The following is an 18,161-nucleotide window of genomic DNA, read 5'->3' as shown; positions in this document are numbered from 1 at the left end:
TGGGTTGACATGCTAATTGTCCAATACACAGGGGTAGTGCCCTGAATAAATAAAATCACTGTTTATTCTCATAATCAAAGCTGAAAAATTAAGATCAATTGTTTTATATTGTGCCTGCTTCTGTGGTGCCTGCTTCTTGAGGGGTGTGAGAGAGAGAGAGATTGAAAGAAAAAGAGAGAGAGAGAACGCGAAAGAGAGAGAAAGAGAGCAAGAGAGAGACAGAGGGATACAGTGAGAGAGAGAGAAAATAAACCGTGGACTGTTGATGGCACATCTCTATTGGTGTCAGAATGAAGGGGAAAGACGGAGAGTGAGAAAGAGAGAGACCGAGACCATTTTCCAACCCAACAACCCAACATCAAAGCGATGAGAAAGGGAAAAAAAGAGAGTGGGAGAGGATAGGAGGATAGGAGAGAGAGAAGTTAACGTAATGTCCCTATTGGGTTTCTTCATCTTTTCCACAGGTCACGGCAGGTTCAGCCATGCCGAAGGAGTACTCAACGGAGGTAATTTCCCCATGGCTTCCCAGCCATGCACACACACACACAAACACACACACACACACACACACATACACACACACACACACACACACACACACACACCTACACACACACACACGCACACACACACAGACCAGCTGCTGAAATATGTATCAGGCTCTCCCCCTTGGAAATTATACTGGATTTATTTTCACTCTGTGGAGATAGATTTTTAAAACAACCTTTATTGACACAATTCAACTTATTTATATAGTGGAGATAGAGGTTTACAAATGTTCTGTCAGAGCTAAACCTCAGTGGGAATTGTAGAGGAGAGAGGTTGTTGTGGTTGGACTGGAGATACTGATAGAAATTAGATTTCCATTGACTTTCTGTTGTTATTGTTGTTGACGTTGTTTCCTGTGGTTGAGATGTGCTTCCAAGCCATCAAGAGGAAAAAGTGTATTGTACAGTGTCCATATTAGGACAGAGTCACACATCCATGGAAGTTGTGTCAGAATCACTTTGAGTTGGTCTGTCTCTCCAATGTTTGTCTGCAGAACCTGACGTTACTGGAAAATGGCTGCAGCCACTTGAAGAGGCAGGTGGAGAATGCCCGGGCCTTTGGCTTACCTGTCGTGGTAGCCATCAACACCTTCAGGTAAACCATTATATACAGTGTTCATATTCCAGACTGCTGTTTGGGTGTAAGTCAGGGGCTTTTAATAACATCACTTGAACACACACAGAGTGTGTCACTGTCTTGAACTGTCTCAGGGTATTGGACTGGTGGGGATTTTCAGTCCAATTAAAAAGTTGACTTTACCTTATTCAAGAGCTAGTGACTCTTTACAGACCTTTTCAGTAGAAGTGTATTTCCTCGTCTGATCGAGAAGATTGAGGTCATTTCCATTTCCATTGGGCTATTTCCATTTCCATGGGGTCATTTCCAAGATTGGGATCTGATTATTTCCATTTAAATTCAGTCAATTCAGAGTTCAAAGTTCCCCAGCAGAATTTAAATGGAATTTACCCCAACTCAAGAGAACCTGCACACTTTCATTCCATCCGTCACAGGCTAAACATTTCTTACTGCCCAACCTTGCATCAGACTCATTGGTGTATTTCTCCTTTGATTACAACAGCACCGACACCGATGCAGAGTTGGGCCTGGTCTGTGAGCAGGCTAAACTGGCGGGGGCCTTGGAAGCGGTGCCATGCTCACACTGGGCTGAAGGGGGCGCCGGAGCGGTGGCGCTGGGTCAGGCAGTACAGAGGGCAGCTGAGACACCACACCAGATGAACTTCCTGTATGATCTGGAGGTAAAAAGCTCCCACTATCAACTATGGAGTAGGTGTAAGTTGTCCCTAGATGTTGATCTTGGGTCAGTTTGAACATTTTCCAAATCCTAGATCTGTACCATAGGGAAAACTTCATCCTGGAGCTCAAACTATACTCTATCCTCAACTACCCCATTACCGATGTGACCCTGTTGGAAAACTTCAGAAATGCATCCTGCCTTCCTAGAAGTAATCGTGGATCTGAGTTGGCTGGATTGGTGAAAGTAATAGGGTTGTAAGCAGTGGCGGTCGGTGCCGTTTAAGATGAGGGAGGACCATTATTATTTTATGAGCATGGTCGTATTTCTATTACAGCATATTGGATGACTGTCGTTCATATTCCATTCACCCAGCTCAATGTAACATCGATAAGTTTAGGCTGCTTCACATTATACTTGAATATTCCCTATACCCATCTTGAGGTTGATACAACCTAGCCTATGAATGAAAGTTTAAAACATAGGTGCACAGGTCGAGAGAAGAATTTGAGTAATCAAAGTTACAGACAGTGACACGTTTAATACCGCCTTGCACACTCTTGCCTGCATCTAGCTGATCTAGGGTGTATTTTCTCCCAAAATAATTTTATTCGGTTATAGTCACGGCCGTGTATATCCCCCCTCAAGCCGATACCACGACGGCCCTCAAAGAACTTCACTGGACTTTATGCAAACTGGAAACCACATATCCTGAGGCTGCATTTATTGTAGCCGGGGATTTTAACAAAGCAAATTTGAGGACTAGGCTGCCAAAGTCCATTAACATATTGACTGTTGTACTCGCGCTGCCAAAATCCTTGACCATTGCTATTCAAACTTCTGGGATGGTTATAAGGCCCTCCCCCGCCCTCCTTTCGGCAAATCTGACCACGACTCCATTTTGCTCCTCCCTTCCTATAGGCAGAAACTCAAACAGTAAATACCCGTGCTAAGGTCTATTCAATGTTGGTCTGACCAATCGGAATCCACGCTTCAAGATTGCTTTGATCACGTGGACTGGGATATGTTCCGGGTAGCTTCCGAAAATAATTTAGACGAATATACTGAAACGGTGACTGAGTTTATCAGGAAGTGTATAGGTGATGTTGTGCCCACTGTGACTATTAAAACCTATCCTAACCAGAAAACGTGGATAGATGGCAGCATTCGCGCCAATCTGAAAGTGCGAACCACCGCATTCAACCATGGCAAGGTGACTGGGAATATGGCAGAATACAAAGTGTAGCTACTCACTCCGCAAGGCAATTAAACTGGCAAAACATCAGTATAGAGACAAAGTGGAGTCGCAATTCAACGGCTCAGACACGAGACGTATGTGGCAGGGTCTACAGACAATCACGGACTACAAAAGGAAAACCAGCCACGTTGCCGACACCGACGTCTCGCTTCCAGACAAGTTAAACACCTTCTTCGCCCGCTTTGAGAATAACAGTGCCACTGACGAGGCCCACTACCAAGGACTGTGGCCTCTCCTTCTCCGTGGCCAACGTGATAAAGACATTTAAGCATGTTAACCTCCGCAAGGCTGCCGGCCCAGACGGCATCCCTAGCCACGTCCCCAGAGCATGCGCAGACCAGCTGGCTGGTGTGTTTATGGACATATTCAATCTCTCCCTTTCCCAGTCTGCTATTCCCACATGCTTCAAGATGGCCACCATTGTTCCTGTACCCAAGAAAGCAAAGGTAACTGAACTAAATGACTATCACCCTGTAGCACTCACCTCTGTGATCATGAAGTGCTTTGAGACTAGTCAAGGATCATATCACCTCTACCTTACCTGTCACCCTAGACCCACTTCAATTTGCTTACCGCCCCAATAGATCCACAGACGATGCAATCGCCATCACACTGCACACTGCCCTATCCCTACCTATGTAAGAATGCTGTTCATTGACTATAGCTCAGCATTCTACACAATAGTACCCTCCAAGCTCATCATCAAGCTTGAGGCCCTGGGTCTGAACAACATCTCCACTTCGCTGATCCCACAAGGGTGCGTGCTCAGCCCCCTCCTGTACTCCCTGTTCACCCATGACTGCGTGGCCAAGCATGCCTCCAACTCAATCATCAAGTTTGCAGATGACACAACAGTAGTAGGCTTGATTACCAACAATGTCGAGACCGCCTACAGGTTGGAGGTGAGGGCTCTGGGAGTGTGGTGCCTTCAACCTGAGGAGGTTGAAGAAATTCGGCTTGGCACCTAATACCCTCACAAACTTTTACAGATGCACAATTGAGAGCATCCTGTTGGGCTGTATCACCACCTGGTACGGCAACTGCACCGCCCGCAACCGCAGGGCTCTCCAGAGGGTGGTGCGGTCTGCCGAACGCATTATCGGGGGAAACTACCCGCCCTCCAAGACACATACAGCACCCGATGTCACAGGAAGGCCATAAAGATAATCAAGGACATCAACCACCCGAGCCACTGCCTGTTCACCCCACTATCATCCAGAAGGCGAGGTCAGTACAGGTGCATCAAAGCTGGGACCAAGAGAATGAAAAACAGCTTCTATCTCAAGGCCATCAGACTGTTAAATAGCCATCACTAGCACATTAGAGGCTGCTGCTGCCTATTGAAATCACAGGCCACTTTAAGAAATTGAACACTAGTCACTTTAATAATGTTTACAGTCACTTTAATAATGTTTACATATCTTGCACTACTCATCTCATATGTATATACTGCATTCTATTCTGTAATATTCAACTGTATCTTATTCCATGCCGCTCTCTAATTGCTTGTCCATATATGTATATTTTTCTTAAATTCCATTCCTTACTAGTTTTGTGTGTATTAGGTATATGTTGTGAAATTGTTAGATATTACTTTTGTGACAAATAACATTTGTTTTGATTTGATCATTAGTCCAACAGTTGCAAACGAGAGTTTCTATTGGACAAATTCAGCTACAGTCGGAAGTTTACATACACTTAGATTGGAGTCATTCAAACTCGTTTTTCAACCACTCCAATAATTTATTTTTAACAAACTATAGTTTTGGCATGTCGGTTAGGACATCTACTTTGTGCATGACACAAGTAATTTTTCCAACAATTGTTTACAGACAAATTATTTCACTAATAACTCACTGTATCACAATTCCAGTGGGTCAGAAGTTTACATACACTAAGTTGACTGTGCATTTAAACAGCTTGGAAAATTCCAGAAAATGATGTCATGGCTTTAGAAGCTTCTGATAGGCTAATTGAAATAATTTGAGTCAATTGAAGGTGTACCTGTGGATGTATTTCAAGGCATACCTTCAAACTCAGTACCTCTTTGCTTGACATCATGGGAAAATCTAAAGAAAACAGCCAAGACCTCAGAAGAAATATTGTAGACCTCCACAAGTCTGGTTTATTCTTGGGAGCAATTTGCAAACGCCTGAAGGTACCACGTTCATCTGTACAAACAATAGTATGCAAGTATAAACATCATGGGACCACGCAGCCGTCATACCGCTCAGGAAGGAGACGCGTTCTGTCTCCTAGAGATGAACATACTTTGGTGCGAAAAGTGCAAATCAATCCCAGAACAACAGCAAAGGACCTTGTGAAGATGCTGTAGGAACAAAAGCATCTATATCCACAGTAAAACGAGTCCTATATCGACATAACCTGAAAGGCAGCTCAGCAAGGAAGAAGCCAATGCTCCAAAACCGCCATAAAAAAGCCAGACTACGGTTAGCAAATGCACATGGGGACAAAGATCATATTTTTTGGAGAAATGTCCTCTGGTCTGATGAAACAAAAATAGAACTGTTTGGCCATAATGACCATCGTTATGTTTGGAGGAAAAAGGGGGTTGCTTGCAAGCCAAAGAACACCATTCCAACCGTGAAGCACAGGGGTGGCAGCAACATGCTGTGGGGGTGCTTTGCTGCAGGAGGGACTGGTGCACTTCACAAAATAGATGGCATCATGAGGAAGGGAAATTATGTAGATATATTGAAGCAACATCTCAAGACATCAGTCAGGAAGTTAAAGCTTGGTCACAAATGGTCTTCCAAATGGACAATGACCCCAAACATACAGTGTGGGAAAAAAGTATTTGATCCCCTGCTGATTTTGTATGTTTGCCCACTGACAAATACATGATCAGTCTATAATTTTAATGGTAGGTTTATTTGAACAGTGAGAGATAGAATAACAACAACAAAATCCAGAAAAACGCATGTCAAAAATGTTATCAATTGATTTGTATTTTAATGAGGGAAATAAGTATTTGACCCCTCTGCAAAACATGACTTAGTACTTGGTGGCAAAACCCTTGTTGGCAATCACAGAGGTCAGACGTTTCTTGTAGTTGGCCACCAGGTTTGCACACATCTCAGGAGGGATTTTGTCCCACTCCTCTTTGCAGATCTTCTCCAAGTCATTAAGGTTTCGAGCCTGACGTTTGGCAACTCGAACCTTCAGCTCCCTCCACAGATTTTCTATGGGATTAAGGTCTAGATACTGGCTAGGCCACTCCAGGACCTTAATGTGCTTCTTCTTGAGCCACTCCTTTGTTGCCTTGGACGTGTGTTTTGGGTCATTGTCATGCTGGAATACCCATCCACGACCCATTTTCAATGCCTTGGCTGAGGGAAGGAGGTTCTCACCCAAGATTTGACGGTACATGGCACCGTCCATTGTCCCTTTGATGTGGTGAAGTTGTCCTGTCCACTTAGCAGAAAAACACCCCCAAAGCATAATGTTTCCACCTCCATGTTTGACGGTGGGGATGGTGTTATTGGGGTCATAGGCAGCATTCCTCCTCCTCCAAACATGGCGAGTTGAGTTGATGCCAAAGAGCTCAATTTTGGTCTCATCTGACCACAACACTTTCACCCAGTTCTCCTCTGAATCATTCAGATGTTCACTGGCAAACTTCAGACGGGCCTGTATATGTGCTTTCTTGAGCAGGGGGACCTTGCGGGCGCTGCAGGATTTCAGTCCTTCACGGCGTAGTGTGTTACCAATTGTTTTCTTGGTGACTATGGTCCCAGCTGCCTTGAGATCATTGACAAGATCCTCCCGTGTAGTTCTGGACTGATTCCTCACCGTTCTCATGATTATTGCAACTCCACGAGGTGAGATCTTGCATGGAGCCCCAGGCCGAGGGAGATTGAGAGTTATTTTGTGTTTCTTCCATTTGCGAATAATCACACCAACTGTTGTCACCTTCTCACCAAGCTGCTTGGCGATGGTCTTGTAGCCCATTCCAGCCTTGTGTAGGTCTACAATCTTGTCCCTGACACACTTGGAGAGCTCTTTGGTCTTGGCCATGGTGGAGAGTTTGGAATCTGATTGATTGATTGCTTCTCTGGACAGGTGTCTTTTATACAGGTAACAAGCTGAGATTAGGAGCACTCCCTTTAAGAGTGTGCTCCTAATCTCAGCTCGTTACCTGTATAAAAGACACCTGGGAGCCAGAAATATTTCTGATAGAGAGGGGGTCAAATACTTATTTCCCTCATTAAAATGCGAAATCAATTGATAACATTGTTGACATGCGTTTTTCTGGATTTCTTTGTTGTTGTTCTGTCTCTCACTGTTCAAATAAACCTACCATTAAAATTATAGACTGATCATTTCTTTGTCAATGGGCAAACGTACAAAATCAGCAGGGGATCAAATACTTTTTTCTCTCACTGTACATACATTCAAAGTTGTGGCAAAATGGCTTAAGGACAACAAAGTCAAGGTATTGGAGTGGCCATCACAAAGCCCTGATCTCAATTCTATAGAAAATGTGTGGGCAGAACTGAAAAAGTGTGTGCGAGCATGGAGGCCTACAAACCTGACTCAGTTACACCAGCTCTGTCAGGAGGAATGGGCCAAAATTCACCCAACATATTGTGGGAAGCTTGTGGAAGGCTACCCGAAACGTTTGACCCAAGTTAAACAATTTAAAGGCAATGCTACCTAATAGTAATTGAGTGTATGTAAACTTCTGACCCACTGGGAATGTGATGAAAGAAATTAAAGCTGAAATAAATCATTCTCTCTACTATTATTCTGACATTTCACATTCTTAAAATAAAGTGGTTATCCTAACTGACCTAAGACAGGGAAGTTTTACTATGATTAAATGTCAGGAATTGTGAAAAACTGAGTTTAAATATATTTGGCTAAGGTGTATGTAAACTTCCGACTTCAACTCTATGTTTATGCCTGTTTCGTTCCGTTTGCTGTTTAAGAAAAATATTGGCGGAATGAATACACTCCTGATCACACGAAAACACAGTTCACTTTCATAGCAGCCACATACAAACAGCATGATCACTTTGCTTGTTGTATTCCTTCTCGCATCTACGCTCTTTCTTCCTCTCACCTTTTCCCTTCACTTGTGGACTTCAGTGCACAACACATCACCTTTCCAGCCAATCCTTCATATCATAACCACTAACCGCTACACACAGCCTACATCGTTGTCACCATATTAGCTAAGGTCATAGTCAACATAGCTACTAGAACTAACGCGTTAGTAAACCCGCTACAATCATGAAGTACAGTGTACAGTACAGTCAGCAAGCAGTTTAGCAGTTACACCGGCGGGCCCTGGTGGCAATAAATTAATTTAAACAAAAGCTTACCTTGATTTGGAAGAGTTCCAGTGTTGGATATCCATAGCCAGTTAGCGAACATATCATCCCTCTCTGTTTGAGCCAGGTGTTTGAGTTGTCTAAACTAGCTAGCTGCATTCGCTAGCTAAGTAAGTGAAAGTGAATGTGAAGAAAATACAAAGATAAATATATCTCTCTCTCTCTCTCTCTCTCTCTTGCTTCTCCTTCATTTTTTAAGAAATTAATTTGTTCAAAACGGTTCAACTATTGTCTTTCTCTTCTTTGAGTCAACTACTCACCACATTTTATGCACTGCAGTGCTAGCTGTAGCGTATGCTTTCAGTACTAGATTCATTCTCTGATCCTTTGATTGGGTGGTTAACATGTCCGTTCATGCTGCAAGAGCTCTGATAGGTTGGAGGACGTCCTCCAGAAGTTGTCATAATTACTGTGTAAGTCTATGGAGGGGGTGAGAACCATGAGCCTTCTAGGTTTTGTATTGAAGTCAATGTACCCAGAGGAGGACGGAAACTAGCGTTTCACTATTTTTATTTTTATTCACTGAGAAAGATGGTCCTCCCCTTCCTCCTCTGAGGAGCCTCCACTGGTGGTAAGGTAACCTTGCTTTCACTTATTCAATAGTTTATAGATCTGTGCTTACCTCAAGGAAACAAGGGAGGAAGGACACATTTCTTAAGTATTCGAACAGGACCCATACCCATCCTCAACTATCGTTTACAGATACAGTTTTAAAAGCCATTCCTTTTTAAACATAAAGGAAAGCTTCTACACTGTAGACTACGTCCTCTCAGAAACTTCCTGAAAGCACTTGCATCTTTATCAATAACTGAGTTTCTAAAGTGATACAAAATCAGCAAAATTGTACATTTCATCACATTTGTGGCGATAGGCCTAGCGGATCCAATTATCACCCTCAGTTTAGGAGTGTTTCATTATTGTTCCTGTTCTTGTAAATAATTAATTATGTAAATTGCATTGACGCTCCCTGGCTCTTAGCACTTCAATGATACTTGTGGCAACACTGGTATGATGCTGTTCATTTGTTGGAAAAATTACAATGTAGTTTTGCATTTTGCTTGTGCCCAAGTCTGGCATAGTGGTTAGCCCCACATACTCCGGACCACATACCCCTGGTACGAATTCTTTCTAAGCCCTTCTTCTCTGTCTCCCTCGGTATCTGTTCCCCCTTTACATTCCGACTATCACTGTACATAAAACAATGAACTACAAAAAATATACAGTACCAGTCAAAAGTTTGGACACACCTACTCATAAAAGGGTTTTTCTTTATTTTTACTATTTTCTACATTGTAGAATAATAGTGAAGACATCAAAACTATGAAATAATACATATGGAATCATGTAGTAACCAAAAAAGTGTTAAACAAATCAAAATATATTTTATATTTGAGATTCTTCAAAGTAGCCACCCTTTGCCTTGATGACAGCTTTGCACATTCTTGGCATTCTCTCAACCAGCTTCATGAGATAGTCACCTGGAATGCATTTCAATTAACAGGTGTACCTTCTTAAAAGTTAATTTGTGGAATTTGTTTCCTTCTTAATGCATTTGAGCCAATCAGTTGTGTTGTGACAAGGTAGAGGGGTTATACAGAAGCCCTATTTGGTAAAACACCAAGTCCATATTACGGCAAGAACAGCTCAACTAAGCAAAGAGAAATGACAGTCCATCATTACTTTAAGACATGAAGGTCAGTCAATACGGAACATTTCAAGCACTTTGAAAGTTTCTTCAAGTGCAGTCGCAAAAAACCATGAAGCGCTATGATGAAACTGGCTCTTATGAGGACCGCCACAGGAATGGAAGACCCAGAGTTACCTCTACTGCAGAGGATGAGTTCATTAGCATTACCAGCCTCAGAAATTGCAGCCCAAATAAATGCTTCACAGAGTTCAAGTAACATACACATCTCAACATCAACTGTTCAGAGGAGACTGTGTAAATTAGGCCTTCATGGTCGAATTGCTGCAAAGAAACCACTACTAAAGGACACCAATAACAAGAAGAGACTTGCTTGGGCCAAGAAACACGAGCAATGGACATTAGACCGATGGAAATGTGTCCTTTGGTCTGGAGTCCAAATTTGAGATTTTTGGTTCCTATTGCCCTGGCTTTGTGAGACGCGGTGTGGGTGAACGAATGAACTCCGCATGTGTATTTCCCACGTAAAGCAGGGAGGAGGAGGTGTTATGGTGTGGGGGTGCTTTCTGGTGACACTGTGTGTGATTTATTTAGAATTCAAGGCACACTTAACCAGCATGGCTACCACAGCATTCTGCAGCGATACACCATCCCATCTGGTTTGGGCTTAGTGGGACTATCATTTGTTTTTCAACAGGACAATGACCCAACACACCTCCAGGCTGTGTAAGGGCAATTTTACCAAGAAGGAGAGTGATGGAGTGCTGCATCAGATGACCTGGCCTCCACAATACCCCGACCTCAACCCAATTGAGATGGTTTGGGATGAGTCGGACCACAAAGTGAAGGAAAAGCAGCCAACAAGTGCTCAGCACATGTGGGAACTCCTTCAAGACTGTTGGAAAAGCATTCCAGGTGAAGCTGGTTGAGAGAATGCCAAAGGGTGGCTATTTGAAGAATCTCAAATATAAAATATATTTTGATTTGTTTAACACATTTTTGGTTACTACATGATTCCGTATCCAAGATGGCGTAGCAGTGCGGTCGCTTTTATTTCATCGTCCTGTGTAAATATCCCGTTTCTTGTTTTTTTTGTCTATTTTGTATATATCTCTCAATTTTTACTTTTCATCCTTTAACTAAATATACTTTCCTGCAACCCGCCTCACCCAACGTGGAAAGGATTCTATTATTTCTTTATAACTTTCATCAAGAACCGTAAGCTGAATGGCTACCTACTATTAGTGACCGTTAGCGTCTTCACCACTGTCCGTGGCCTACACTATCCACCAGCCAGCTCTAGCTCTAGCCTGGACAATTCGTCGGCCAGTCTGCACAGCGTGCTATCGACCCAGCGTGCTATCGACCCAGAGCTTATTGGACTTTCTGCCGGAATCACTGGACCCTAGCGCCGGATCATCACAACCAGCTAGCTAGCTGCAACCTGTTGTTGGCTGATTACCATTGCCCTATAGCAAGCACCAGTTAGCCTTGAGCTAGCCTCAGGCCCATCTCCCGGCTATCTACCTCTCTGTCAACCGGACGGGACCTCCTAGTGTTGACACTGAGCCCCGCCGATCCAACACGACTGGTTTGCCGACGAAATAGTCTGATGTGGTTTCATCAGGCTTCCAGTTGCGATGACCACGAAGATCCATCTGCCAGCCCCGGCCCGCTAGCACACGCAAACTACAACTGTGCTCCCTGCTAGCTGTGCTGAAGCACCAATTTGAACTGCTCTCGGACTCACATATTGCTGTTCACTGGACCTTATGATCACTCAGCTGCACAGCTGATGCCTGCTGGACTGTTCCTTTACACGGTACCCTGTCCTGTTTATTCTGTTTAGTCTTAGCCCAAACGTTATCGCTATTTCCAGTTGTTGTCTTAGCTCTCTCTAATAACACCTGTGACTGCTTTATGCCTCTCTCCCATGTCAATTATGCCTTGCCTATTGCATGTTTGGGTTAGTTCTTATTATACAATTTCACTGTAGAACCCCTAGTCCCTCTCAAACTGCCTCATATAGTTCCTTTGTTCCACCCCCCATACACGCCGAGACCGGCTCAATCGGTGCCTCCTATGACGCTATATCTTTCATTGTTACCCAACGCTTAGGGTTACCTGAACTGTACTCATATCCTTCCATATCCTTTTCTGTACATAATGCCCTGAATCTTTTCTACAACGCCCGGAGAACTGCCCCCTTTATGCTATGTACCAACGCACTAGAAGACCAGTTCTTAAAGCCTTTAGTCGTATCCTTATTCTAGTCCTCCTCTGTTCCTCTGGTGATGTAGAGGCTAACCCAGGCCCTGCAGCCCCCAGTATCACTCCTACTCCCCAGGAGCTATCATTTGTTGACTTCTGTAACCGTAAAAGTCTTGGTTTTCTGCACATAAATATCAGAAGCATCCTTCCTAAGTTTGAGTTATTCACTGCGTTAGCACACTCCGCCAACCCTGATGTTCTAGCAGTGTCTGAATCCTGGCTTAGGAAGGCCACCAAAAATTCTGAAATTTCCATCCCCAACTATAACATTTTCCGTCTAGATAGAACTGCCAAAGGGGGTGGAGTTGCAATCTACTGTAGAGATAGCCTGCAGAGCTCCATCATACTATCCAGGTCTGTGCCCAAACAGTTTGAGCTTCTACTTCTAAAAATCCACCTTTCCAGAAATAAATCTCTCACTGTTGCCGCTTGCTACAGACCCCCCTCAGCCCCCAGCTGTGCCCTGGACACCATATGTGAATTGATTGCCCCCCATCTATCCTCAGAGTTCGTACTGCTTGGTGACCTAAATTGGGATATGCTTAACACCCCGGCCATCCTACAATCTAAACTAGATGCCCTCAATCTCACACAAATTATCAACGAACCTACCAGGTACAACCCTAAATCCGTAAACATGGGTACCCTCATAGATATCATCCTGACTAACTTACCCTCTAAATACACCTCCGCTGTCTTCAACCAGGATCTCAGCGATCACTGCCTTATTGCCTGCGTCCGTAACGGGTCCGCGGTCAAACGACCACCCCTCATCACTGTCAAACGCTCCCAAAAACACTTCAGCGAGCAGGCCTTCCTAATTGACCTGGCCCAGGTATCCTGGATGGATATAGATCTCATTCCGTCAGTAGAGGATGCCTGGTTGTTCTTCAAAAGTAATTTCCTCTCAATCTTAAATAGACATGCCCCATTCAAAAAATACAGAACTAAGAACAGATATAGCCCCTGGTTCTCCTCAGACTTGACTGCCCTTGACCAGCACAAAAACATCCTGTGGCGTACTGCATTAGCATCAAATAGCCCCCGCGATATGCAACTTTTCAGGGAAGTTAGGAACCAATATACACAAGCAGTTAGGAAAGCAAAGGCTAACTTTTTCAAACAGAAATTTGCATCCTGTAGCACTAACTCCAAAAAGTTTTGGGACACTGTAAAGTCCATGGAAAATAAGAGCACTTCCTCCCAGCTGCCCACTGCACTGAGGCTAGAAAACACTATCACCACCGATAAATCTGCAATAATCGAGAATTTCAACAAGCATTTTGCTACGGCTGGCCATGCTTTCCACCTGGCTACCACTACCCCGGCCACCAGCTCTGCACCCTCCGCTGCAACTTGCCCATACCCCCCCCCCCCCCCCCCCGCTTCTCCTTCACACAAATCCAGACAGCTGATGTTCTAAAAGAGCTGCAAAATCTGGACCCCTACAAATCATCTGGGCTAGACAATCTGGACCCTTTCTTTCTAAAACTAGCCGCCGAAATTGTCGCAACCCCTATTACTAGCCTGTTCAACCTCTCTTTCGTAACGTCTGAGATCCCCAGAGATTGGAAAGCTGCCGCGGTCATCCCCCTCTTCAAAGGGGGTGACACTCTAGATCCAAACTGTTACAGACCCATATCCATCCTGCCCTGCCTTTCAAAAGTTTTTGAAAGCCAAGTCAACAAACAGATCACCGACCATTTCGAATCCCACCGTACCTTCTCCGCTATGCAATCCGGTTTCCGAGCTGGTCATGGGTGCACTTCAGCCACGCTCAAGGTCCTAAACGATATTATAACCGCGATCGATAATAGACAGTACTGTGCAGCCGTTTTCATTGACCTGGCCAAGGCTTTCGACTCTGTCAACCACCGCATTCTTATTGGCAGACTAAATAGCCTTGGTTTCTCAAATGACTGCCTCGCCTGGTTCACCAACTACTTCTCAGATAGAGTTCAATGTGTCAAATCGGAGGGCCTGTTGTCTGGACCTATGGCAGTCTCTATGGGGGTGCCACAGGGTTCAATTCTTGGGCCGACTCTTTTCTCTGTGTATATCAATGACGTCGCTCTTGCTGCTGGTGACTCTCAGATCCACCTCTACGCAGACGACACCATTTTGTATACATCTGGCCCTTCATTGGACACTGTGTTAACAAACCTCCAAACGAGCTTCAATTCCATACAACACTCCTTCAGTAGCCTCCAACTGCTCTTAAACACTAGTAAAACTAAATGCATGCTCTTCAACCGAACGCTGCTTGCACCCGCCCACCCGACTAGAATCACTACTCTCGACGGGTCTGACCTAGAGTATGTGGACAACTACAAATATCTAGGTGTCTGGTTAGACTGTAAACTCTCCTTCCAGACTCACATTAAGAATCTCCAGTCCAAAGTTAAATCTAGAATCGGTTTCCTATTTCGCAACAAAGCCTCCTTCACTCATGCTGCCAAACATGCCCTCGTAAAACTGACTATCCTACCGATCCTTGACTTCGGCGATGTCATTTACAAAATAGCCTCCAACACTCTACTCAGCAAATTGGATGTAGTCTATCACAGTGCCATCCGTTTTGTCTCCAAAGCCCCATATAATACCCACCACTGTGACCTGTATGCTCTTGTTGGCTGGTCCTCACAACATATTCGTCGCCAAACCCACTGGCTCCAGGCCATCTATAAATCACTGCTAGGCAAATCCCCGCCTTATCACTTATGTTGCTAGTCTGCGCTCCAGCGGGTATATCTCACTGGTCATCCCCAAAGCCAACACCTCCTTTGGCCGCAATTCCTTCCAGTTCTCTGCTGCCAATGACTGGAACAAATTGCAAAAATCTCTGAAGCTGGAGACACTTATCTCCCTCACTAACTTTAAGCATCAGTTGTCAGAGCACCTTACCGATCACTGCACCTGTACACAGCCCATCTGAAATTAGCCCGCCCAACTACCTCATCCCTATATTGTTATTTATTTTGCTCATTTGTACCCCAGTATCTCTATTTGCACATCATCATCTCTTGCACATCTATCATTCCAGTGTTAATACTAATTGTAATTATTTTGCACTATAGCATATTTATTGCCTTACCTCTGTCATGGGCCTCTCACTCCACCGGGTTACCACCTTAATTTTCTTCCACTCTGCTCACCACTCTCTCTACTCAGCCTAACTAGCTCCACCTGTCCCTGCTCTGCTCTGCTCTAATTACTCTGCCAGCTGCGCTGCATTACCCACTACCTCTCCCAGTATTTAAGGCCCTGTCTTTCAGCTCTCCGGTGTCAGATCGTCTGCAAAGCTCACACCCGGAACCTGTTTGCTCGCGCTTCTGGCTCACCCTGGTTTTGTGACCCCGGACCTGCCTGTTTTTTGGATACTCTTCTGCCTCAGGAGATCCAGACCTGCTTCTGCCATTACGACTCCTGACTACTCTTCAATCCCGGTAACTCTGACCAGCCTTCTGCCTTGCTACTACGTATTTTGGATTTCCCTTGAACTGTACTGCTGCCTGGTTTCATTCCGCCCTGTTGTGTCTGTGTCTCCCCCCCCCAGGACTTCTGGACCACCCACCACCGGCTTCATAGGACGCATCGCTGCCACTGGGGGGGGCACAGACCCAGCGCATTGGACGGGATCCCTGTTACCCCTGGAGCCTTCATTCACTCCCTACTTCCCTTTTCCCTTAAGTTTAATAAACTTTCTGGTGTGACGCAATTGTGGTCCTCTGGTCGTCTGTCTGAACCGTGACAGTACGATCTGACCATTATGGACTCAGCGCACACTTTCCCCGACATGGAGACCGATGAGCATGAGCAGCAGTTCCAGCAGCGGCAACAACAACTCGCCATGATCATTCAACTCCTCACCAACCTTACCCCAGCCAGTCTGCCCACCAGCCCAGCCCCCGAGTTACCTGCCCCGGTCATTGCAGCCGCTGCTCCGGAACCCGAGATTGGAAACCCCGAGCGGTTCAACGGCGATTCAACCCAGGTCCGGCCATTCCTGACTAGCTGCCGACTTCAGTTCTCCTTGCAGCCAAGGACCTTCGCCACGGAGGGGGCTAAAGTTGGGTATGCCATCACTCACCTGACGGGCCGAGCTCGACTCTGGGGAACAGCAGAGTTCGAACGTCAAACCCCCGCATGTGCAACCTTCGACCTGTTTGCTGAGGAGATGCTGAAGGTGTTTGACCTGGATTCACCCACCGCAGAGGCGTCTCGTGAACTGTTCAGTATTCGACAAGGCAGACGTACAGTCGCAGACCATTCCATCGACTTCCGAACCCTGGCTAGACGAAGTTCTTGGAACACACCATCGTTGGTGGACGCGTTCTTCCATAGTTTGGCTGACTATATCAAGGACGAGTTGGTCTCCCATGAACTGCCTTCCACTCTTGATGAAGCCATCGCACTGACTGTCAGGATCGACAGAAGGATACAGACCCGTCGTCGTGAGAGGGGGCGCCAAGGTCCACCTACTACCGGCATTCGGAGAGATCCGACTGGGCTCCTGTCATCTACTGCCACTCACCCAGGTCAGCTTGATCAGTCTGAGCCTATGGAGATTGGGCGAGCCTCCCTCACTCCTGCAGAGCGCCAGCGCCGCTTCACCTCAAACCTCTGCCTCTATTGTGGAGGTGATGGACATCGTGTGGTAACCTGCCCTTTAAAGGGCCGAAGCTCACCGGGCATAGGGGGAGTCCGGTTGAGTTCAATGACCATCCAGTCCTCCGACCGCAAACCCCTGCTGCAAGTTCACCTCCGCCTCTCTGACTCAACTCACACCCTGGCTGCTCTGGTGGATTCTGGCGCCGAAGCCAACATAATGGACATCAAGCTGGCACGCCAACTGGGACTGGAGAACCTCCGTTTGACACCTCCTATTCCTGCCCGGGCACTGGACGGACACTTACTCGGATCGGTCACTCATGTCACGGCCCCGGTCTCGATGGGTCTGTCCGGAAACCATCAAGAAACTATCCAGTTTCACCTGCTCCCCTCTCCAGGCCAACCCCTCATCCTGGGTTACCCATGGCTCCGCCGGCACAACCCTCAGCTCGACTGGGTGACCGGGGTGATCAGGGAGTGGGGAGAGGACTGCCACCGAACCTGCCTGCTTGCTGCCGCACTACCCCCTCGGCCAGTACCTACTAACTCCGCTCCTGACCTCTCCAATGTCCCAGAATGCTACCATGGTCTCAGAGAGGTGTTTAACAAAGCAAGAGCCACATCTCTGCCCCCTCACCGACCGTACGACTGTGCCATCGACCTCCTCCCTGGAACAGCTCCTCCAAAGGGTCGTCTTTATTCGTTGTCTGCTCCTGAAAGAAGGTCCATGGAGGACTACATCAATGGCTCTCTGTCCGCAGGATTAATCCGTTCATCTTCATCTCCTGCTGGTGCTGGCTTCTTCTTTGTGGGGAAGAAGGACGGATCTCTTCGCCCCTGCATCGACTACAGGGGACTCAACGACATCACAGTGAAGAACCGTTACCCTCTGCCTCTGCTCACCTCTGCTTTTGAGTTGCTCCAGGGAGCCACTGTTTTTACCAAGTTGGATCTCAGAAACGCTTACCACCTAGTGCGGATCCGGGAGGGAGATGAATGGAAAACCGCATTCAATACACCAACAGGCCACTACGAGTATCTGGTTATGCCTTTTGGCCTCACCAATGCTCCTGCTGTGTTCCAGGCTCTAGTGAATGATGTACTGCGGGACATGTTAAACAAGTTTGTCTTCGTTTACCTGGATGACATCTTAATCTACTCCAGAAACCTGTCTGAACACACCCGCCATGTCCAGCAAGTCCTTCATCGTCTTCTGGA

General features: G+C 45.8%; 1 protein-coding gene across 1 annotated transcript in view; it reads left to right on the top strand.

Annotated features, from left to right (window-relative positions):
- LOC311107072 (C-1-tetrahydrofolate synthase, cytoplasmic-like) overlaps window positions 1-18,161 on the top strand; it is a 103,140-nt gene that overhangs the window by 57,141 nt on the left and 27,838 nt on the right. Inside the window, exons 22-24 of the mRNA XM_084149532.1 lie at window positions 465-506; window positions 1,043-1,143; window positions 1,628-1,805. Of these exons, the coding sequence (XP_084005658.1) occupies window positions 465-506; window positions 1,043-1,143; window positions 1,628-1,805 (321 nt within the window). The remainder of the gene's footprint in view (window positions 1-464; window positions 507-1,042; window positions 1,144-1,627; window positions 1,806-18,161) is intronic.

Source organism: Coregonus lavaretus, assembly GCF_964263955.1.
Source record: "Coregonus lavaretus genome assembly, chromosome: 31".
Classification (NCBI taxonomy): Eukaryota; Metazoa; Chordata; class Actinopteri; order Salmoniformes; family Salmonidae; genus Coregonus; species Coregonus lavaretus.
Note: the sequence above shows the minus strand (reverse complement) of the source record. Positions and strands in the feature narration are given on the sequence as shown.